Source organism: Brachionichthys hirsutus, chromosome 10 (assembly GCF_040956055.1).
Source record: "Brachionichthys hirsutus isolate HB-005 chromosome 10, CSIRO-AGI_Bhir_v1, whole genome shotgun sequence".
Taxonomy (NCBI): Eukaryota; Metazoa; Chordata; class Actinopteri; order Lophiiformes; family Brachionichthyidae; genus Brachionichthys; species Brachionichthys hirsutus.
In genome coordinates this window covers 11,727,843-11,750,178 of record NC_090906.1, presented here as the reverse complement: position 1 = coordinate 11,750,178, position 22,336 = coordinate 11,727,843, and the positions used below count along the sequence as shown (strand labels likewise).

The window sequence follows — 22,336 nt, the reverse complement described above, 5'->3', positions numbered from 1 at the left end:
ATCTACCTGTTTCCTCTCCCATTCCATCATCCAGAGCCCCCCCCCCCCCCCATTGCTAAAATAAAAATGCACGCTTGCATCATTAAGAGTGCCTGCATGTAAATCCATCTTTAGGGGGAAGGGCAGGGATTATACCGGCTCAGCCTTCTTCCCCACTTCCCTGTTTGCTGTCGCAAACAAAACGAGCTGCATTGTGTGCCGCAGCATCATCACCATCATCATCGTCATCATCTTCGTCATCATCTTCAATCAATTGAAGTAATTTACAATTAAACCTCAAAAATATTACAGCTAAAAAAAGAACCATAATATTGACTAAATCTAAACCAATAGTTCCAAAACTACCCCGCTGCTCACAAAGTTCCTGCTACGCCAGCACCTGTTAGCACGTCGGCTAGCCCAGCGGGCCCCCGTGGGTCCCCTGTTTTCATCCTTCAGTTTAGAACTGGGTCTGCAGGTATCCGGTTCTGCTGCAGGTCGCTCCTTTCGTCTGCTCTCGCTGCTCTCTCCGTCCTCTTCACATCCTCTCATTGCCACGCTTTCCATCTTTTTATTCTGTCTCTTTGTGTTTCTCTCTTTTTTTTTTTACAGTCAGCTACAAACTAACTTTTTGCCCATTTGTGCAGCTACAGTTCCCTCCGGCTTCCTTTCTGGCTCCGCCACTGAACGGATTGCTCCCTTTATCTGGATACTTACTTTTCAGATAAAGCATATTATGATAAATCAAATGAGCTTTGTGCATCTGTGTGTGTGTGTGTGAAATATGAAAGGGAAATTAAATTTGTTGACAGCAGGTTAATTGCTTTTAAAGAAAACATACAACGAATAAGTATAATTGATTTCATCCCATTACTTCTCCATTATTTATTAAATATGAATTCCTCATAAGCCTACGAGAAGAAAAAATATTATATGAATGCCACAATATAAATATGTACAATATAAATAACAATAATAAAACACATGCATTAGGTGGTGTTACTTCATTTATCATGGATCTATCTATCTATCTATCTATCTATCTATCTATCTATCTATCTATCTATCTATCTATCGACACAAACTTTTTAACTTTTTGTAACTTTTCAAACCTGTTACTTCAAATACTCTGTATTTGTACTTGTATAGGTGTGTGCGTGTGTGCGTGCGTGTGTGCGTGCGCGGTGGGAGGGGTTTCTAATTAGCAGCGTTGTGGCGCAAAAGAAACCCAGTGGAGCAATCTTCCCAAGGCGCACAGCAGGGTCCGCTCCACCTGCGTGCGTAATGACTTAACTGCGCCTCTCGGAAGCCGCTCAGATGCTCAGGAGGCTGCAGCGAGCTCTGCTGCTCGACGGCACACAGTGAGGACTCAAACTACAGACCGACGCTTTCTGGGGCTCCGGCGCGTCACGCTCCAGTGCGCACCGGCTTGGATCCGACGCAGCGGAGTTCCGAGAGGCCCTCGGCTGTCGCGTTGCGTGTCCGACACAGAAGTCAACCGACGGGACTTAAAAGCCATCTGAGAGGATGATGTCCTACATAAAGCAGCCTCATTACACCATGAACGGGTTAAATTTGGCCGCTCCCGGAATGGACATGCTCCACACCACCGTCGCGTACCCCTGTAAGTATATGATATAAAAACAACAACAACAACTTGTATCTGTTTGGATGTTTACGTGTTTGTCTCCTGCTCATGGAGTTCATTTCCCACGCAGTGTGCGTGAGAGCCTCGGGCCACGCGTGGATCATAGTCGAGCCTGTTTATAATATACAGTCATCAATACTTCACTGAGCGGATTCATTCGATCTGAGACGATCCGCTTCATTCTGGTGATTTTAAAGGAGGTTAATTTTTGAATTTTCTTCTTCTCTGCGGCAGCACAGCTTTTAATCTTCTTTGGTTTTTGTTTTAGTCACTGAAAGCGACAGTTTCACTACTTTGACTTTAAGTATATATACCTTATGCTTAATCACAATAGACTTAGATAAAAATGCAAAAACGATCGGCGCTTTAATTTCCTCCGGCAGGGAGGTAATACTTTTATGTCTGTTAGGAGGACTCCTAAAAAATAGATTATTTTTTTTTGTCGAGTGTGTTGTTCTGGTGTTGATCCCGGTTTGAGCTCCATCTCTGAGCGCTCTGCTCACTAGACTCGTTCTGAAACAAACATGACAAGGCATTTGGCAGCGCACCATCGCGAGTAGATCAGTTTGACTGTACAAACTATAGTTACATGAATAAAATGTAAATGACTCTTCTCTGGGAAAAAAGTAACTTTTTCTAAATTACAATATTCCTACAGAGAATATGGCAAAAAAAATCCATTATATTGTTATTATATTCATATCAAACCCAGCCAAAGGCTCTGAATTATCTTTCACTGTCGTCTCTGTATTGCTTTCGGTGGAATGATTCCCTGTCTGTTGTTCGCAGCCACGCCCAGGAAGCAGCGCAGGGAACGCACCACCTTCACGCGGACGCAGCTGGATATCCTGGAGGCGATGTTCTCTAAAACCCGCTACCCAGACATCTTCATGAGGGAGGAAGTGGCCCTCAAGATCAACCTGCCCGAGTCGCGCGTTCAGGTGCTGGAGACGCAGGTTTACAGCCGAGATGGCGGTCAGACGTCTCCGTGTTCCACAACAGTGTCGCCGTATTTATCGTTTCAATAATACATCGATCACTTTTCTCCGCTAACATCGTCTTTTGCGTCTTCCAGGTTTGGTTTAAAAACCGCCGTGCAAAGTGCCGCCAGCAGCAGCAGCAGAGCAGTGGCCAGTCTAAGCCCCGCCCACCCAAGAAGAAGGCGTCTCCAGTGCAGGAGCCCGGCGCCCCTGACCCCGTCCCGAACCCGTCCGGCTCCTACAGCCCTTCCTCTGCCCAGTCCGGCCCCAGCCTGGCTCTGAGCTCCACCGCCGGAAACGCCGCCGTGTCCATCTGGAGCCCGGCCATCTCGCCCCTCCCGGATCCCCTGGCCTCTTCCTCGGTGGCGTGCATGCAGCGGCCCTCCCCTTACCCCATGAGCTACGGCCAGCCGCCGGCCTACGCCCAGGGCTACGCCAGCACCACCTCCTACTTCACCGGCCTGGACTGCAGTGCATACCTGTCTCCCATGCACTCGCAGCTGTCGGGCCCCGTGGGGGCCCTCAGCCCCATCGCCGTGCCCTCAATGGGCGGCTCTCTGAGCCAGTCCCCGGCCTCGCTGTCCTCGCAGGGCTACAGCACGGCCTCCTCCCTGGGGTTCACCTCTGTTGACTGCCTGGACTACAAGGACCAGCAGGCCTGGAAGCTGGGCTTCACCACAATGGACTGCCTGGATCACAAGGACCAAAGCTCCTGGAAGTTCCAGGTCCTCTAGAAAGTCTGGGGGGGGGTTGTGAGGTTTAGCGTGAAGGGGTTCCAGCCAGAGGACTTGTTTGTGAAGGTGTTTCTTCGTTTTGTGAAGGTGACCTCTGTGGAATCTGCCGTCTCCTCCGTGTCCCCGCATCAAATAAGAGGACAGAAGCTTCTAAAGCGCCCGTAGGAGCGCGTCAACGCCGAGCCGGCTCCTCTTTTGACGTGACCGTCGGACTCAGGCACGCCGCACGGCGTCCATTTTGTTCTGAACCTGCGTCTCCATAGAGCGAAGTCAAGTTGCTTATTTACTATTTGATGCTACGTGTTAAACATTGAATTTGGTGGCATTTAGATGCTTTGAAGCGTTTGTGTTGCGTTTTACAGTGTTAACCCTTAGTGGGATTACCCCCCCCCCCTCCCCCCGTCTGTTTGATGGTAAAACTAGACTTTCTGTTTTCGTTTTGTGACTGATTCAACTCATCTATGTTACCCCTCTGAGCTCGGAGCCAATGAGACGCTCTGCTCTGCAGGATTGGGCTTGATTGCGGTGCCCTTTATGGATCGAGCTACAGTTCGGAGGGGGGGGGGGGGTCCGTGGATGAACCCGGGTCTGGACCGGGTCCATCTTGGTTATTTTAGTTGATCTGATTCTGGGACTGTCCCAATCCTCTTAGCCTCCCTTCAGCAATGCTCTAAGTGAATTAGTTGGGATTATTGCCCCCTCTGTCGCTCACCTATCTCGCCCACCTGGAGCCTCACTTCCTTCTCTCTTCCCGTCCTGGCACCCTCCTCGCTTCGTCCATCTTTCCTGCTGTATCTGTTTTATTCTTTGCTTTACTTCGCATGTACCTCGCCCCCCCACCCCCCCCAGATGTAGCATCCCACGCGTCTGAATACGTTTAATAAAGCCTTTTTCCTACAGTGGTTCTTGTCACTTGTTCCAACTCTCAGATGCCAGCCTGGCGGCTCCCCTTCTTTCACCCCCCCCCACCAGCACCACACCAATCTCCCCCAACTCCTCTGACAAGTTGCAAATCCTCACATGACCTGATTACCGTCCGGCACGTGACTGTGACATCATGTATGTCCAAATATTTCACGGGCAAATGCTTTGCTTGCGTTGTGATGGCGGCTAAAGAGGATTTGTGCTTTTCCAAAACAACATTGTGGCGCCCGGTCTGGATTCAATGACGTCATTCCTGCAGGTTTTCCATTATAGTGAAGATAATTTAAGCAGGATATAATCATAATAATAATCAATACCTAATGACAGTCATATTGGTACAAACGCTTTCACTCCTCAGAGAATTCTGGTGTCATTCTGGCACAAAGAAAAGAAATCACATTCTGCTTTTGTTGCTATGGCGATCATCTGATATCTGTCCCCCACTTTAAACACGTCACGACATTTTCATTCAGGCGAGTGGAAACATTTCAAAGCGTTTTTTCCCAGCGTTCAACACTGGCCTAATCCCGCTCAGCACTCAGTATAATCCCCCTGCCCTCCCCCTCCGTGCTGTGATTGGTTAATCCCTGGGTCTGCGAGCCCTGATTGGTTAGCCTCTCTCAGAAGGCGCTGTACACTTGTAATCTCCTCTTCAGCCCCGAGAGTTCCAGGCAGACATTTACGATGTAATCCCTGGGAGGAGCAGATGTGATGGGGGGGGGGGGGCAAGCAGACCTTGAGGAAGGTGAAACACAGAAAACAGGAACGATATGAAAGCATCCGTAAACTGACTCAGAAAAAACAAATACCATTGAAAGTAGTGATACAAATTGTAGTTTAAAACACAACGAGAATATTTACACAAATAATACTCGCCCGAGGCAGAAGAACACAAGTGTAGACGTTCATTGATGAATGATTTGAGTGTAGTAACACTCATCAGTAGAACCAGGACAAGAACCCCAACCATCGACTACTACGCTGTATTTCTTGTGTTATAACCCAAGTAAAATATATATATATAACCAGTCTATAATAAGGTAATTGATAACTATAAGGGTTGTAATAACCAAAAGTTTTATTTCTTATTCCCCCAATATTTGCAAGTACAGATTAAAAACAGATATTTAAAAGGAGAAGAATGGAGAGGAGGAACGAAAGCAAAAATTAGAGGACAGGAAAAGACATGACAGAGGACAGTGGCAAACCATGTGATTGAGTGCATGAATATGCAACACATATTTAAGACAAAGATCAAATCTCATAGTCACAATAATTTGTGACTTTAAAAACCCCAATGATTGGCCTAACCTCCTAAATGTCATGAGAAACCTCTTGGACTGAGGTTCATCCTGGCCGCGTCTTCGTACCTTTTACATTTCCTGAAAATGTGACAGTTTGTGTGAAATTTCGCAAACAACAACAAAAAAGTCACAAGAAGCATCGGGTTGTTTTAACACCTATTTATTACCACCATAATATGAGAAATTTGGAAAATACAAAGATCAGTTTATTTATACGTCTGAAAATTTCAAGGAATAAGAAAAATATAAAAGAAAACAAATATGAGGTTATATTATATCATCAGTATTTAAGAGGAGAGATTATATGTTCAGCTCTACAGAGTGCAGGAAACACAGACTAAACATGCAGAGTGTAACGTTACTGCTGACACACGTTGGAGCTGGAGACAGACAAGAAACAGGAGGAGGCGGGCGCCATCGCCCCCTTGTGGCTGCCAATAGAATAGAAGTTAAAAACTCAGAAGCCCTTCCGTGTTTTTTTTTTTTCTCACTCACTGTGGTGTCTGTAGAAATGGTAATGAGATGCCCACCTATGAATTATATGTGTAAAAAAACAGCAACAACAACAACAACAACATATTCACAATGATAACCAAAAGTCTGAAGCAACCAAGAGATTCTTATTTGTGTTGAAAGATAAGAGCTCAGACTTCCACACAGACAGAGGTGAAGGGGCTGGCTGGAACAGGTGCAGCGAGGAGGGGGGGGGGGGCTTGGATGGGAAGGAAGGTGTTCAGATGGGGCGGTGGCCTCGGGACTAGCTTTAATAGCACCCTGCTATGGAAGTTGTGGCTCCCCTTAAGCAGACTAGCCCCTTGGACTCGTCCCTCTGCTTCAGCTCTTTTTGCTGTTTTAACTGGCCTCTGGAAGAATCCAGGTGAATTTTACGGGGGCGGGGGGGGTCTTGCTTTGGAGGCAGGACCCAAACCCACACACGATTTAAGTGAGTGTGCACATGTTGAGTCTTATCTGTATAACTTTTAACATGCATGAAATGATCTAAAATCATTTGGTGTAGACAAAAACAAACCAACAAAAATCTATGAGACCAGACTTTAACATATTTCTAACTCTTTACATGAACAGGGTTACTCTAAAGTCTACTGAGAAGCTGGGCAGATGGGGGGGGGGGGGGGGGTAACTAGGGTGGAGTAAAGGAGTGAGGGCAGGGACAAGTCAAGAAAAGAGGACAGAGGTGAAACACAAGGTCGTCTAAGCGCGCTCGCCGCGGATGCGGCGTGCCAGCTGGATGTCTTTGGGCATGATGGTGACACGCTTGGCGTGGATGGCGCAGAGGTTAGTGTCCTCGAACAGACCCACCAGGTACGCCTCACTGGCCTCCTGCAGAGGGAGAGAGAGAGAGGGGGGGGACAGCTTCGCGTTCAGAACCAAACCGAGCTTTTCAGCCGCTTTACGGACGCAGGAACTCGCGGACCTGCAGGGCCCCGATGGCGGCGCTCTGGAAGCGCAGGTCAGTCTTGAAGTCTTGAGCGATCTCTCTCACCAGGCGCTGGAAGGGCAGCTTACGAATCAGCAGCTCGGTGGACTTCTGGTACCGACGGATCTCTCTGAGAGCGACGGTGCCGGGCCTGGAACACACAACCAGACACAGACACAACGTCCACCGACAGATGACTTCCCAGCAGCTCTTCAGTCGGTTCAGGATTTATCAAAGAAACGGCTGATTGGTGGGGGGGGGGGGACCCCCCCAGCATTACCTGTAACGATGGGGCTTCTTGACGCCCCCGGTGGACGGGGCGCTCTTGCGAGCAGCCTTGGTGGCCAGCTGCTTCCGAGGAGCCTTTCCTCCAGTGGACTTACGAGCAGTCTGCTTGGTACGAGCCATCACAACGAAGTATCACCTGAGGGGGAGTATTGAAAGTACAATTCTGTGTATAGCTTTTATTTTACCTTAAGTTTTATATTTATTTTGTATGACACGCTGTTATCGATTGTAAGTTCAACACAGTGCAATAACTGCCACATTACCAAATCAATCCCTCGTCACTTTAATTGCCATGGAAACACTGGATGATGTTCCTTTTACAGTAACAGGCCGGTGATCAATCAGCAAAAAATATACCGGTATGACAAATTAAAAAAGACGTGTAAAAAATATTCATCCTGTTTACGCTTAAATATATTATTTTTATTTTTATTTTTTATAAGTTTTAGTTCAGTCAACAATATTGTTTATAATGTTGCTCAAAAGTCTTCGTTTAACCATCTGGGAAAACTTTTCCTCCGGTTTCCCAGGCGCAGACACCGAGTGCACCAATCACATCGCGTCAAAAGGGTTCGCTATCAAATCAACCAATCACCGGGTGCATTGGTCACATTGTAGAACCAATAGCTTGCCGTCCTGAATGTTTTTTTTTTTTTAGGGTGGGACAAACGAATTTAGCCCCGCCTCATTCCGCAAGATTATGGCCGCAGAACCCAACGAACCTACGGAAACGCAGAGAACGAGCGGGACTTTAACTTTGACATTTTCCATAAAAAACAAACAATGGTTGTAAACAAAGACGAGCAGCGAAACGTAGCTACCGAACAGGCGCCGCGAATGACGGCGAGACGCCGCGTTTGAGCGAAACAGCGACGCAGACGTCGCCCCGTGAAAGCGGAGCGGACGTTTCGGCAGTGGAAGCGCCGAGCCGCTTCCTCTCTCCGCCCGGGCGTCGAGGCTGCCGCTTTCTCTCCGCTCGACAACGTCGAAAATAACACGTAGTTCCGGCTCCATTAACGACTTTACGCGTCTCATTTAACTCAGAAAACTCTTATTGTTTCCGTTCGTTAAAAATTACGCGAGAACGCGACTTACCGAGGGTGGATTTATCGCGTTTTTCGTCGCTACCGATTCGAGTGCGTTGGGGGGGCGTAGTGTCAGATATTTACCATCTCACACAATGGAAGCTGGAGAGCGGGAGCAAAATGGCGGCGGTGTCAATCATCTCGTCTCCCGTCATGCAACGTTGGTAAACAATCGAACCTCGTCCGCCGTGAAAACACCGTAAAACACCGTGTTTACGAGCCGAAGGGCGGAAGAGCGGCGCGTTAGTAAAGTAACAGTTATTATCTAATAACTTTATAGCTGGCGTGATTGACGCTGTTTTTTGATTCAATTTTAATTTTCACGACCCAAAGCCATTTATTCATAAATGTAAAAAATAAATAAACATGCAGATCAAGGAGAGAAAGATAAATAAAACTGGCTGAAACATCTGGTTTTTAATTAGGCTGCTTTTTTTGCGTTCGTTTTTCTAAGCTCTTACATTTAATTTATTTTATAGCTTGAATTACTCATTATTCTGCAGATTAATATTGTAGTTAGAATGCAAAATGTAATCAATAAATAGATTAAAATACCGACAAGTAATCTACATTAGGTAGTTAAAGTTTTTCATGGCACAGTAAATACCTCTATAATGTTTTTATGCATGGTCCCAATTCGCTTTCCAGTCTATTTTACACTGATATCGCAAGTTAAATAAACGACAAAAGTGTGTTTGTACTTTAGACACTAGACTTAAGTGGAATTACTGTCATTTACTGTCATCGCTGAAGTGCCTCGAGCCAGTCGCCCTACGTCACTGCGCCGCTGCATTGGAGCTTTAGCGACATCTTGTGGCGAATGGGTGACAGTTACAGCAATTAAAACCAGGATGTTGGATTTCTTTATTTATTTTTGAAAGGAAAATAGTAAACTGTTTATTTAAAATAAACATGAGCGCTGAGAAAGGTTATTCGTGCAATTAATCTATATCAATGATCTGAATAATGGTTACTATTATATCAAATATTGCGTCTGGGTAGGCGCGCGTGCCACTATGATCAGATTCTCCCATTGGCCAATCGGAATAAACAACAAGCCTGCCGTGATGTGGATCTACGCGCTCATTGGTTGTCCTTTCTCTGACGCAGAGGGGAACTCGGTGTTGATTGGCTACTCGTTCATCTACAGCACGGCACTCTTCCCTCGGCTGCTGTTACCGGAAGACAAGCAAACCAGAGCAAGGTAAAGAGTTATTCTGATAAAGTTTAGATATTATTTTGCGGGGAAAACAACGGAAATGCATCATTAGCTGTTTGCTTAATAAACAAATAACGGCTATTTATAACTAAGCTGTCACATATAACGTTAAATGGCCTCTTACTTTTTTGTTAGGCTGAATTGTTAAAGGAAGGTTCCAAAACGTTTTTTTTTTTTTTTTGCTCACCGTTTGTGGTTATTTATTACAACCAGGAGAGTCGGTTTGTTGACAGGCTTTTATTGTTATTATACATGCTGTTATTGATAAATAATATGGGCGCCATTGTTCCCAGTAGACCTGTTTCCCTCCTCTGGGCCTGAACACACCTTCCACAAAGCTGCATGGAAATAGTTTGGGCTGTTTTTGCAGAAATAAAGACTTGTGGGGAACGCGGTGCTCCCTTTTCTCTCTATTTCCAGACATGGATCTTGTGCTGAATGTTGCTGACCGCTACGTCCTGACCCCGTACGTCTACCCCGCATCGTGGCCTGAGGATGGCGCCCTGCGGCAGGCCATGACCCTGTTGGTGCTCACAAACCTCGGGGCTGCCGTCCTGTATCTGGGCCTGGGAGCCCTCAGCTACTATTTCATCTACGACCACAATCTGAAGAAGCACCCGCACTTCTTAGAGGTAGAGAGTCCTGTACCTCTTTTTATTCATTGGTGTGGTAATAAACGATTATGATCTCTTAATATGAACCAATCAACTTACATTTCACATCTATAAAAGGTTGGGAAAAGGTATTTGAATGCTTAAAATATAAATACAGGGATTGAAATGCTATTTATTACTTGTGCAAGTTATTTGTTACGCTAAAAAAGGTTAATAACCCGAGTGTTTAAAAAGACAAAAACATTTCAATATTAGGATATAAACTGTTTAAATGCACAGGTGTCCTTTACCTGCACACACACAGTACTTCTTATAAACGCTAAACTGAACTCGTTCTCAGTTGCTCGTTCTTTCTTTTCCGTGTTAAAGGTAGAGGCGCTTTTTTCTGTCTTCCAGTTTTGCCATCTTTATAACGATATGTTTTATTTAACGGTTTGGTTTTTCATGAGAGGACAAAGAATCGAGGCGAAATAAGACTTAAAATCTGATTCTTTTTTTAACTGACCTTTTTGAAAGTAGAACAAGTGATGGAGCTTTATACTTTATATCAATGTCCTACCTGCATGTTTTTTTTTATTTATACGTGGAAGACAGCAGAATAAATGTGTGTTTTCATTCATCCTACACAGAATCAGGTTCAGAGGGAGATCAAATATGCCATGAGCTCCCTTCCCTGGATCAGCATTCCCACGGTGGCCTTGTTTTTAGCTGAGGTTCGAGGCTACAGCAAGCTGTACGATAAAGTCAGCGAGTCTCCGCTGGGTGAGTCGCAGAATGTCCTCACCGGCCTCGTCCGCCGTTTCCTGCCCCGTCCTCGTCGTCTGGCTCCGACTCTGCGCTGATGTGGTCTTCTGTGCTTTCAGGCTGGCCCGGGCTCTTCCTCAGTATGATCTCCTTCCTGCTCTTCACTGACATGTGCATTTACTGGATTCACCGCTTCCTGCATCACAAGCTCATTTATAAGGTGAGCGATGTCTTCACTGTCTTCATTCCTGGATGGACGTTTGTAAAGTGCGTCGCGTTAAAATCAGCCTGTAAATGCGGTATCTCTGATTGACAGCTCTTTCACAAACCTCACCACGTGTGGAAGATCGCCAGCCCCTTCGCCAGCCATGCGTTCCACCCGGTGGACGGCTTCCTGCAGGGTCTCCCTTACCACGTCTACCCCTTCCTGTTCCCCCTGCACAAAGTGCTCTACTTGGTTCTGTACGTGTTTGTCAACATCTGGACCATCTCTATCCACGACGGGGACTATCGTGTCCCTGGCGCTCTGGAGGGCGCCATCAACGGCTCGGCCCACCACACCGACCACCACCTCTTCTTCGACTACAACTACGGCCAGTACTTCACTCTGTGGGACCGCTTGGGCGGGTCCTACCGGCACCCGTCGGCTCTCACGGGCAACGGCCCCCACGACCTGATCCGGAAACTACGAGCAGAGGGAAAGCTGGGAGACGACAGAGCAAAGGCTAAAGGTCACGTGAATGGACACGCCCAGGGAGGGTTCGCACGGAAGGAGGAGTAACAGTAGAGAAATTCTACTTCTTTACAGAAAGTGATCAATATTTCTGTATAGACCATGTATCCATTCTTCGGTGGAGGATTCAGCTCCTGGTCTGTACTTGATTGATTTGATCATTGATTTGATCGCGAGAGTCAAAGATGTGAATCACAAACTTGGATGGAATCTTAGAAACGTGGCAAAGCTTCTGCTTCAGAGCGGCCTTAATGATTAGCACCTAATAATTGTGTACATTTTGGTGCCACCCTGCTGAAGAGGATGCACAAAGACCAAATGTCTGGTCGCGTGAACGGGGTGTTTCCGAAAAGTAGTTAACAGAGAGGAAGATTAACAAAGAGGACGAGGTGTCCTGGAAGGCGACATTAAAAGTCCCTGGTCGGGAGGTTTAACCTCAATAACGCCGACATCAAAGCTTAAATGATAAACTCTGGTCTCTTTTTCTGTATTCCTTTTAATTTACAGTAATCCAGAGGAAGGCGGCTTCATCGTGTTCCTTATTGCACTTTAAAACAACACTTGAGCATTGAATCGTTTTATTTTAAGAATTCATTTCCGCTTTAAAGGTTCCATATTTTACGTGCTTTAATTAATAAAGTGATAAAAGTTGTAGTTGTCTTTTTATTTTGGCTGATCTGAAAATGAATGAACACTTGGGATCTGGTGCGCCTCTACTCCTGAAACAGGTCTTTGTTTCTTAAAGAAATCACCAACATTTGTTGTTTATCAGATTCTACAATAAAATGATTATCAGATTAATATCAGAATGAAATAATTCAACTTTGAGACTAGCGTTGGTTCTTTTCCTACATCAGAAACGGCCACCGGTGGAAGAGAAATGCCGTTTTGTCGTAGATAACGGTTTTATAGAAGCAGAGGAAGAACAAATGTCATTAGCAGCTTTTTCATCTTCTTAAATCTTGCTCATGACGGAAACCACAACGAGCGGATGTTCAGCGTTTTCTCACGGGAAACTTGTTTTTTTTTTAAAGAAAGCCTTTCTACAGTCCGGCTTCTGGTCCTCGGGGTCAGACGGGCCGACCGTGTAGCAGCGACGTCGCATCAGATGACTCAGCAGAAAAAGAAGGGCATCCAGAGGAAGGACCGCATGGCCGTCCCAGCCGCCATGCCGGCCAGTAATCCCAGTGCTACGCTCTCCATCGCCTGCCCAAATGGGTCCCTATGAACGACCACGTGGTGGGTTCCTATAAGAGTGCACAGGAAGGACGTGTTGAACATTTGCTGCATGACATACCCCTGAATAAATGTATCCTATTTGACAGGTCTGAGTGCTGCGCAATGCCTACTTCAAGTAAAACAAATATTCTGTAGAACTAAAAAAGGTTTGCAGATTCAATGAGGTTTGTGTTGAGGTGACTCCTACCAGGCCCTGCTCCGGGAGTGACGTAGACTGTATGGTAGCTGTTGATGGGGATCGCCTGGTAGGAGTCATCATATGGGTCATAGGTGAAAACCTGCAGAGAACAAAAAAAAAAGAACAAATATTATGCTGCTTTTAGGACCAAGATGGGAATAAAATGAAAAACGATAAAGAATGAGACAACGTCCCAGGTCTGGATCACTCACCGGGTTTCTCCTTGTCTCGAATAGAGTCAGCTTCCATGCCCTGAAAATATATGAGTAGGAATGAAGCAGTGGAAAGTTGTAAAGCAGGTAGGGTGAGTGAAGTGAGTCTGCTTACAGGGATTCGTCCTCACTGTTGGCACACAGGTTGAGCGTCGAGCCGTCTCTGAGCACGACCACAACCCGATTCTCCCTGGGATTATTCTCTGGAGGCGTCACATCTGCAAAAAAAATAAATACAACAATGTTAGAGGGGTGATTCATCTGAGATTCTTGGTATTTAATGTCACATGAAATTCCTTACCTCCACATTCCAGACCAGATCTCACATCTACACAGGCTGTCTTGAGGCTGACGCGCTGCTCCAGCTCTCGCCTGCTCTCGGTCTTATAGAAGCACAGACTCCCGTCTATCCAGAGGTCACACCAGTTCAGCTTCCAGCGCCTCAGGACTGAAGCTAGAGGAGAGGTAGATAGATAAATACCGGTAGGTAGATAGATAGATAGATAGATAGATAGATAGATAGATAGATTTCTTCCCATAAATTTATGAGGAATTCATATTTAATAAATAATGGTGAAGTAGTGGGATGAGATCAATTGTACTTATTCTTTGTAAGTTTTCATTTAAATTTTGTGTATTTAGAATTTACTTTGTTGGCTTTTTTCATTTGGTGGAAATAAAGATTTCATTCACTTTAATCATAGATAGAATTCTAGATAATTTTTCATTCTGTTGTATATTTAAAGTTTAAATTTTTACGCTTCACAGATAGTTCTAATCCATTTGAATGACTATAAATCCAATACATACTATTGTCCATGTCACAATAAAATAGTGTATTTTATTTATATTAATTTCTACTTAATCTTCAATATAATCCAGGAAGCCCTTTGGGGATGAGTTTCTTTTTCTGTGATAACTTTGTCGCGTAACGTGGTCAATGTGGAATATCATCAATGTCCATGTCTGGCTAGCTTCATTTTGATTGGCCTGTTCTTTTTACATTTAACCAACCTTGGCCTAAGATCTGCCCTTAAATAAAATATAAGAATTTCATCAATTAGGTTTGTTGTCAAATATATGAATATTATCTCCACATTTCTTTTTCATTTAAATATTTCCTGTCATAGTGGCTTCAGTTCAAATTGTAAATATTACTGATATTTTTTCTCTACACATCATAGATTTTTTAAAACACATTTTTTGATCAATTCTTTAGAGAAAGAAAAATATAATGAGCAGCTGGCCAGCTTTATTTTAAAATAATCTAGCTCCCTAGTTTACAGTATTTTGTTAAAGTATTACAACCCTTGCTGTGAAGAAAAGGAAAGACTGTGTAATATTCTAAATATATACTCACTCTGCCTCCACAGCCAGCCTGACCTCAGCAGCGCCATGTGATGAGCTGCTGTCCCTGCTGTCGTTGTAATAATGATTATCCAGTAAAGAAAAAGAAGGAATTTAAGATTTCTTTGTTCTTATAATAATATATTCTGCTTGTATCCCGACCGTCCCACAGACAGTCAAGAGCCGGTATATTAATCTGGCTCTGGCTGGGACTAAGGATGACTCACAGGATCACCCTGGATTAAGAGTGTTTGTCTATACCCACATGTCCCGCCTCATCATCCTCACACTTTCTGGACTGATTTATCATCCTGACTCATCTTGTACCATAACTTCCATATATTGTTGTATACTCATCTTATATTACCATAAAGTGATATCATCACTTCCACAGGTCCACACACATGTACTCGTTAATCCACAACTGAATCAACAACATGAGGATTATCCTAATTGCACCTGACCCCAGGTTACTTATGAGAGTCATTCCTGGATGTCTCATGATATGATTTCCTTTCAAAAGTTCTGCTAAGAACAGACAGTTTGGTGTCCAGTAAAATGCTAAAAAGGCCTAGAATGTGACATTTATAAGGGTGAATTTATTTGTATTAAAGTATATTAAAGTAACTTGGAACATCAACATTTTTTACTTGTGCATCATCAGTAATTATCTAATAATACTTATCCAGTAATATAATGATATATTTATAATAATTTTAATTTCTGATGATACTCCTGTGACTTTATTTAAATAAAGCTTTGAATGTATACATTTACTTGTTTACATTTTTCACTTATTCTAAAGCTCTCTACATACATGGAAATATCTAAATTTTTATCCAAGAGTAAACTAAACGAAGGATGAACTCTAACAAGCCGTTACTATCACCTGCTGGCGTTAAAATAAAATAAGCACTGAAAATAAAATAAAATGAATACAAATGAAAACCAAACATTTCTATGTATAATGAAAGATTTGTACTTGTTGTTGTTGTTGTTGTTTTGTAGTAATTTTTTTTTATCATTTATACTATTAATTATACTAAAATTAAATGTATATAAATATATATACAAAGTTTTGATGTGACACCTTCATAGAAGATATCTCGAACCACAGCTTTTTAAAGTGTAGCCGCTCCCTAATTTCAAATGATGCATTTACTACGTTAATGTTTTGTTTCGTACCGTGAAGAAGACGGAAAAACAACAAGACATTTAAACAACGTCATTTCCTGTAGAGTGGGCGGGGCTTAATAGGTTACCTAACCCGAAGTACAGTACAACGAAAACAAACACGAAGGGGCTCCGGTGACGGTGAGTACATTCAGTCTGAAAACATAAAGTATTAGTTTGAATATTCGTTTTTTTTTTTTTTTTTTTTTACCGTTAAAGTTGTTACGTCAGGACAGCGGCTCGATTCTCCACTGAAGTTACCTTAATCAGGAAAGCTAAAGGTGCTGCTGCACACTAGCGAACACTGCCCGTCGCTAATGGCTGGACAAAAGAACCCCGTTGAAAAACAGGGCATTTAATTTTTGTTCCGGTTGTTTTGAAGCCCATCTAGCAGCTACAGCCATAGGTGACATTGTTTATTAATCGTTGTGGCTCGGCACTCAATTCGGCATAAAGTATTAATTAATGCTGTTTGTTATTTCCGCCAAATTAGAGGCGTTTTGGGATCAACACCTATGAAATGACGTGTAAGGATGGATCTTTGGCATGGGTAGAGTTGATTCAATTTTTGGCAGGATCTGGTTAAATAATTACATTTAAAAAGTTCTGCTAAGAACAGACAATTTGGTGTCCGGTAAAATGCTAAAAAGACCTAGAATGTGACATTTATAAGGGTGAATTTATTTGTATTAAAGTATACCATTTCATTTTTATTTGTCAATATCATGACTGCATAACGTTAAAGGGAGGTTGCCATGAAAATGTTGACCTTTTTATCCAGTTTGTATCAAACTTTTAGGACCGCAACGATGCAAAATAGAGAAAGCAGGAAAAACACAAGCGATGAATCAAAATTCTTTCTGATCAACGGTTCAGCCGAACAAGTTGATCAGCTGATTGTGGTTGTGAAGCTGAGCACCTATTCCTGGTGAGGTGTGCTCTCACGTTTCTGCTTCTGTGTACTGGAAGGTTTTGTCTGATGTTTCCGGGTTATTTTTAGAACTTCTTATCCAAATACGCAGAAAAGGAAAGTCTGCCAGCTGGAGCGACAAGGACACGCAGACCGCCCTGTACGTGCACACTTGCTTATTCATCGGTTTATTTCGTCTCTTAGCTGTTCAGTCGGGGGTTTTTTTACATTCATTTCAAGAAACTCAATTTGGGAGTTTGCCGCAAACAGACATCAGAATGACGCAACCTATATCAGTTTCTGCTGTATAACAATGTTTACCCATGTGGTCCCCGTTCAATACACAACAAAAACGTAAATAAATGTTATTATTACCATTAAAAAAAAAACCTGCATGGACAGATTCTGTGTCCCACAGAGAGTTTAAAAGTCATTTGGTGTCTCTTCCTTTGACAGTAACATCAATATAAAATACCTTATTCTGTGAAACCATTAATACTATAATCCTATAGCTAAAATCAAACGTTTGTTTCTTTGTGGGTCCCTGTTCAGGGCTGGAACCATGGAGTCTCCATCTGAGGAAGAGGAGGCACACACCTTTGTTCAGGCGATCATTGAGAAATACGACTCGGAGAATTACCCCTTCGGTCAAGGAATCATGGTTCTGTCCAGTCCGCCGGAGTCCCCCATCAAAAGTAAGAGCTGCTGCAAGCAGTTCTTATCAGGGGTTTTCATCTCCACAATACTGATTAGAGCGAGTTGACATTTTGTGAATCATTCACTGAGCTGGTTTGTTTTTAGATCGCTTGTTCATGCCCAACTGTATTATTCTGGATCAATGTGGAATCACTAAAGCTGGGAACAGGTCCGACATCGCAGCCTTCTGTGCCCACGTGGTGAAGCTGGACCTGTCCTACAACCAGCTCAACGACTGGGAGGAGGTGAGCGTCCCCCCAAGACGTGGCGTTTAGAAACCGATTTCTTACAGGGGTATTCTGTTAAAGGCGGCCGGGGGGGGGGGGTTTATTCCTCTTGATTTTATTCCCACCAGAAAAGAAACTGTGTACAGATCATTTTGCATTCAGAGTGTATTTAAAAAGAGGACTCAGCTGTCTGAAGTCTGTCTACGGCAAGCGCAGAGGGTTATAATACAAGGGCAAAGGTCAAGCGAACTCTAACAAGTAAAAACTAAACTTGCTACAAAATAGCACACGAGATGGATTTTTAGATCAATGAATATCGTGATTTTTTTGTTTGTTTGAGATTATATTCTGTATCAGTTTGAAGTGTAAATCATAATTAACTTGCTGTAGGGGTTGTTTACATAACGCCCCCAGATCTGCACCATCGTTTCCAACATCCCCCACCTGGTCTTCCTCAATCTCTGCACCAACCCCCTGAGCGGCGTTGAGCTGGAGCCCAGCATGGCGCATGCGTTCTCCGGGGTCCAAAAACTGGTGCTGAGTAACACGCACGTCAGCTGGGCCACCGTGCACACTCTGACACGCCACGCGCCGGGGTAAGTGACGTGAAGTGGCGCCGCTCCGGCCCGGTGAAAGCCTCCCCCCCCACAGCTGATGCGCCTCTCGTCATTAAGGCTGGAGGAGCTGTTTCTGTGCCTGAACGGCTACGACGCCGTGTCGGAATGCCACGCCGCCTGCCCGTCGCTACGCCTGCTGCACATCGCAGACAACCGGCTGCAGAAATGGGCCGAAGTGAGGAAGCTGGGGAGGATGTACCCGCGCCTCGGCAAACTGGTGCTTTCCGATAATGGCGTGGAGTCAGTGGACGACACTCGGGAAGCGCTGCAGCAGCTCTTCCCTGAACTTCACACCATCAGCCTCAGCAACTCGGGTCAGGCGTTGACGCCTGTTTCCGTCCTTCCGTTTTATCGTTTGAATAATATCCACGTTTTTATTTCTGCCCATTCAGGCCTCAGTAAGTGGGAAGACATTGAACGGCTGAATTTCCTCCCGAAGCTGAAAGAAGTCAGAGCGATGGGGATTCCTTTACTGCAGCCTTACAGCAGACACGAGAGGCGTGGCCTCTTTATAGCGCGGTGATGCCGATCCCACACAGACATAGAAATGACCTGAACGTTTACTTCTTTACTAGCTAATCACGCATCGCCGTCTGATCTTTTGGCCCGCAGGCTCCCGTCCGTTGCCGTGCTGAACGGCAGCGTAGTCGAGGATCGAGACAGGGAGGATTCTGAGAGGCTTTTCATCCGTTACTACCAGAACCTGCCAGAACCGGAGCTTCCTCAGAGGTACAGCGTCGTCATTCTGGTGTTATCAATAACCACATCACATATTCCATCCATAACGTTTTATCATATCAATAAAATGAAGCAAAGGCACGATCAGAATCTCCAGCCGCCTGTTGATGTTTTTCTATTTTCGCACTGTGTTAATATGAAATTGTGTTCACTTAACCTCAGCAGAATGTTGGGGAGGGGGGGTTGTGAAGGAAGGTGTATTCCTTGACAGGGGGGGGGGGGGGGGGCTAACCTTTGGGAGACAATAGCTCCAGTCTCTCCCTGTTCAATGCCTCCTTTGTGCTGGGAATTCTCTGTTTGGGAGGAAAGTGATACACGAGGTAGCAGGTTGATTTTTTTTTTTTAAAGTAAACACCCCCCCCCTCTCATCCTCAACCCTTAAGTTGGGACATTGACTCGATTTGTGATGTCACCGGCATCAATATGCATGTGAAAATACGTTCTCATCATGCATTACAACTGATGCTGTCATAATGTTTGACATCCAATCAGAGGCCTTCTCACAGTTTCCTCTTGTCCAACTCCTTCCTGTTTTAGACTCGGACACGCTCGGTAAGCAGTGAACGCATCGCTCTCCCCTCTCCTTTGGGATGGGGCTGTGACCTTAATACCGCGGGAGGTCAGGGTACCGCTGGTTTTGAGTAATTATATTCGCTGCACATCGTTAATCAACTTTTTTAAGCGGGTTATCTTTCAACCATGAAGAAAAGGGATGTTTAAAGCACCAAACAAACATGTTGTTGCCGCGGTTACTTGACTGTCCGTGGAAGCACTTTGGGAGAATTGGAATGTTCGCGGCGTTGTCTTGTTTTCGTGGCCCTTTTCTTTCTCCACCTTTAAATGAAGGCTTTTAGCCAAATGGCCTCTCTCAGAATCGCACTTTGTGCACGGTGGCCTTAGAGGAGAATTCCCAAGGTGCACCACAAGTTTTTTGCCAGAAGCTCCTGGCCTGGGGGGGGGGGGGGGGGGGGTCGGCTTTGTGGAGTTTTGGGGAGGGTAAAAGCGCTTTGACTGGCCCAGCTGTTCCAGTCGCTTTGAAAGCACAGACCTTTTCTCCAGGATTTTATTTAATCGTTCCTCGGTTCTTATCTCAAATACGCATTTCCCCCGAGGAGGCTGAAAGCTTTCTCACGGCATCCGAGCAGCAGGAGAACTCGGCGATCCTTAAACACACACACTAGCCGCTAGCTGCGCTTCATTTGCCAGTTTTTATTAAATGAGCGTGTAGAGTGAACCTGTGATTTTAGTCCAGATTAATATTTATGAAGCTTAATTGTATTTTTACTTGCTTGATATTCAGTTACGTTTCACAGCAAAACAGCGAAACCCTTCAGCGATCTTCTGTCTCCTAAAGGTATCACGAGCTTGTATCCAAATACGGTCACCTGGAGCCGCTGGCGGAGGTCGACCTGACCCCCCGCAGCCCCACGGTGAACGTCCGCTGGGACGAACGTTTGGAGGCCGTCAGCCTCCATCTGGAGCTGACGGTGGGCGACCTGAAAAAAAAGCTGAAGGCGCTGCTGCAGCTTCCAACCAACGGGATCCGGCTGTTCTACATCAACCGGGAGATGTGTTCGGTCCTCGGGCCCGAGGAGCTGAGGTGCGGCTCCCGAGCGCTCCATTCCTACGGCATTCGAGACGGGGACGAGATTCAAGTCGTTCCAAAAGTCAAACGCCGTTGCAGCTCTTCAAACTTTTGAGAGAGGAAGGCCGTCTGGTTTTGGACTGATGGGACAGGAATGTTGGATTATGGATTAACACTGGCTGGATAATTAGCTTTGGCTTTGAGCTTCGTAAGGTTTCTAATGTTTTGAGTGATGAATGCGCTCCACTACGTAACCGTGTATTTGTACATAGGAGTTCAATGGTCACAAAGACTTTGGAGTTAAGTCTGCAGATCTCATTTATGAAAAATATTCTAATATATATGTTATAACACGACACGAATATTGTGTTTTGATCCAAGCAGAATGAATTTGATCATTTTTTTGTACGAGAACATCAGTGTGTTTACAGTTTTTCTCAGAACTTTGCCTTCACGCGTTTTACCTCATGTTCCCAGAACCCTAAACACAAGTCCCACAAACACACACACAAAATGCTAAATGCTCCAAATCCCCTGCAAAATGAATCTTTGCCCCCAAAACAATCTTAACTCTCGTCAAAATGGTATTTTGTGTTCAAATGACACACACAGAAGTGGCCCGGATCTCATCAGAGATGATGGCTCTCCTCCTTCTTCCTCATCCTCGTCCTCTTCCTCTCACTCCTCTGCCTCTCTCTTCAATGTTGCCCTCCAAACCAGGTGCCCATCTCTGGCCAGAAAGCGGACTCTGGTCTGAGGTGGGCTTGGGTCCGGCGAGCTGATGCTCAAGTTACTGCTGGTCTTCTGGCTGTCCGGCCCATGAATGGAGCAGAGACCCAATCTGTACGGTAACCTCACACCTGGACACTTCCGCTGCATTTCTGCTAGAATGGGTTCACCATTCAGGCTTAGCCCCCCCCCCCCCCCATTACCTGACTCCCTGTCTGCGGTTTCACCGGATGAGGGCTTGTAAATCAAAAAATCAAAGAATGCAATAGAACACAATTTTGGCTAAATGACGGGTGACGGCGTTTAAACCAGCTCTGAGGTGCAGATTCCCCAAATCCTGAGCCTCACGCGGCCGGAGGCCGGATTCCGGACTTTTACGTGTGTTTTATCACGTTTCTAACGCGACTCTCTGCTCTGCTTGGCCAGGAAGTCGCAGGAAGAGGCAACTGTCAAAATAAAAGAGTCGCCATCACCTCATTGTTTCGATAGCCGGACGTACTTTGTGCAGTGGATGGCTGGAGTTGAGTTGTAATTCTGTTTGGGGGGGGGGGGGGTGTGACTCTATCAGCTGTGGGATGAGTGGGAAGCATTTTAATCATGGAATGTCCCTCTGGGATTAATAACGTTTTCTGATTGTGTATGGGCATTTATACGTCGGGGTGTTATCGTATTATCCGTCCTCCTCACCTTCATCGTTCAGCAATGCCAAAAAAAAATGATTTGCAGATGTGAAAAATACAAGCGTTTGTTTTGGTTTATGATTCACACGACGTTTGCTTTCTGTTGTTCTGTGTAACGGTGCTTCTCTGGAGGAAATAAATCTGAATCATTTCTGCTGTCTCTCTCTTTGAACTTTCTTTAAAACCATTCACAGAATCCTTTCCTGCACAAACTCCAATCAGAAGTCTGAGTAGAGTAATGGCACATTTAGTCTGCTGGAGCTTCTTGTGTTACCAGCGGCATGTTTGCATTCCCAGCATGCACTGCTCCGTTTC

At 44.9% G+C, this 22,336-nt stretch overlaps 5 protein-coding genes across 5 annotated transcripts; 3 read left to right on the top strand and 2 right to left on the bottom strand.

The window, feature by feature from the left end:
• Nucleotides 1-1,506: 1,506 nt before the first annotated feature.
• On the top strand, nucleotides 1,507-3,341 carry LOC137900364 (homeobox protein otx5-like). Its single transcript, XM_068744436.1, has 3 exons — nucleotides 1,507-1,603; nucleotides 2,417-2,568; nucleotides 2,703-3,341. Exons 1-3 carry the CDS (start codon nucleotides 1,507-1,509, stop codon nucleotides 3,339-3,341), a joined length of 888 nt encoding a protein of 295 aa, XP_068600537.1.
• A 2,372-nt stretch (nucleotides 3,342-5,713) lies between these two features.
• Nucleotides 5,714-8,740, bottom strand: LOC137900080 (histone H3.3A). The gene is made up of 4 exons (XM_068744129.1): nucleotides 8,391-8,740; nucleotides 7,288-7,431; nucleotides 7,005-7,158; nucleotides 5,714-6,910 (listed from the first exon to the last, which is right to left on the bottom strand). The coding sequence occupies exons 2-4, from the start codon at nucleotides 7,413-7,415 to the stop codon at nucleotides 6,782-6,784; spliced, it is 411 nt and encodes a 136-aa protein (XP_068600230.1). The 5' UTR covers nucleotides 7,416-7,431; nucleotides 8,391-8,740; the 3' UTR covers nucleotides 5,714-6,781.
• A 752-nt stretch (nucleotides 8,741-9,492) lies between these two features.
• sc5d (sterol-C5-desaturase) lies at nucleotides 9,493-12,327 on the top strand. Its single transcript, XM_068744719.1, has 5 exons — nucleotides 9,493-9,584; nucleotides 10,020-10,231; nucleotides 10,843-10,975; nucleotides 11,077-11,177; nucleotides 11,274-12,327. Exons 2-5 carry the CDS (start codon nucleotides 10,022-10,024, stop codon nucleotides 11,736-11,738), a joined length of 909 nt encoding a protein of 302 aa, XP_068600820.1. The 5' UTR covers nucleotides 9,493-9,584; nucleotides 10,020-10,021; the 3' UTR covers nucleotides 11,739-12,327.
• Nucleotides 12,328-12,803: 476 nt separating this feature from the next.
• Nucleotides 12,804-14,716, bottom strand: plekhb1 (pleckstrin homology domain containing B1). The gene is made up of 6 exons (XM_068744953.1): nucleotides 14,680-14,716; nucleotides 13,621-13,773; nucleotides 13,435-13,537; nucleotides 13,320-13,359; nucleotides 13,117-13,207; nucleotides 12,804-12,937 (listed from the first exon to the last, which is right to left on the bottom strand). Exons 1-6 carry the CDS (start codon nucleotides 14,714-14,716, stop codon nucleotides 12,804-12,806), a joined length of 558 nt encoding a protein of 185 aa, XP_068601054.1.
• Nucleotides 14,717-15,961: 1,245 nt separating this feature from the next.
• On the top strand, nucleotides 15,962-22,181 carry LOC137900207 (tubulin-specific chaperone cofactor E-like protein). The gene is made up of 8 exons (XM_068744271.1): nucleotides 15,962-15,980; nucleotides 17,302-17,444; nucleotides 17,551-17,690; nucleotides 18,087-18,268; nucleotides 18,347-18,603; nucleotides 18,682-18,808; nucleotides 18,902-19,018; nucleotides 20,382-22,181. Exons 2-8 carry the CDS (start codon nucleotides 17,312-17,314, stop codon nucleotides 20,725-20,727), a joined length of 1,302 nt encoding a protein of 433 aa, XP_068600372.1. The 5' UTR covers nucleotides 15,962-15,980; nucleotides 17,302-17,311; the 3' UTR covers nucleotides 20,728-22,181.
• The last annotated feature ends 155 nt before the right edge of the window (nucleotides 22,182-22,336 follow it).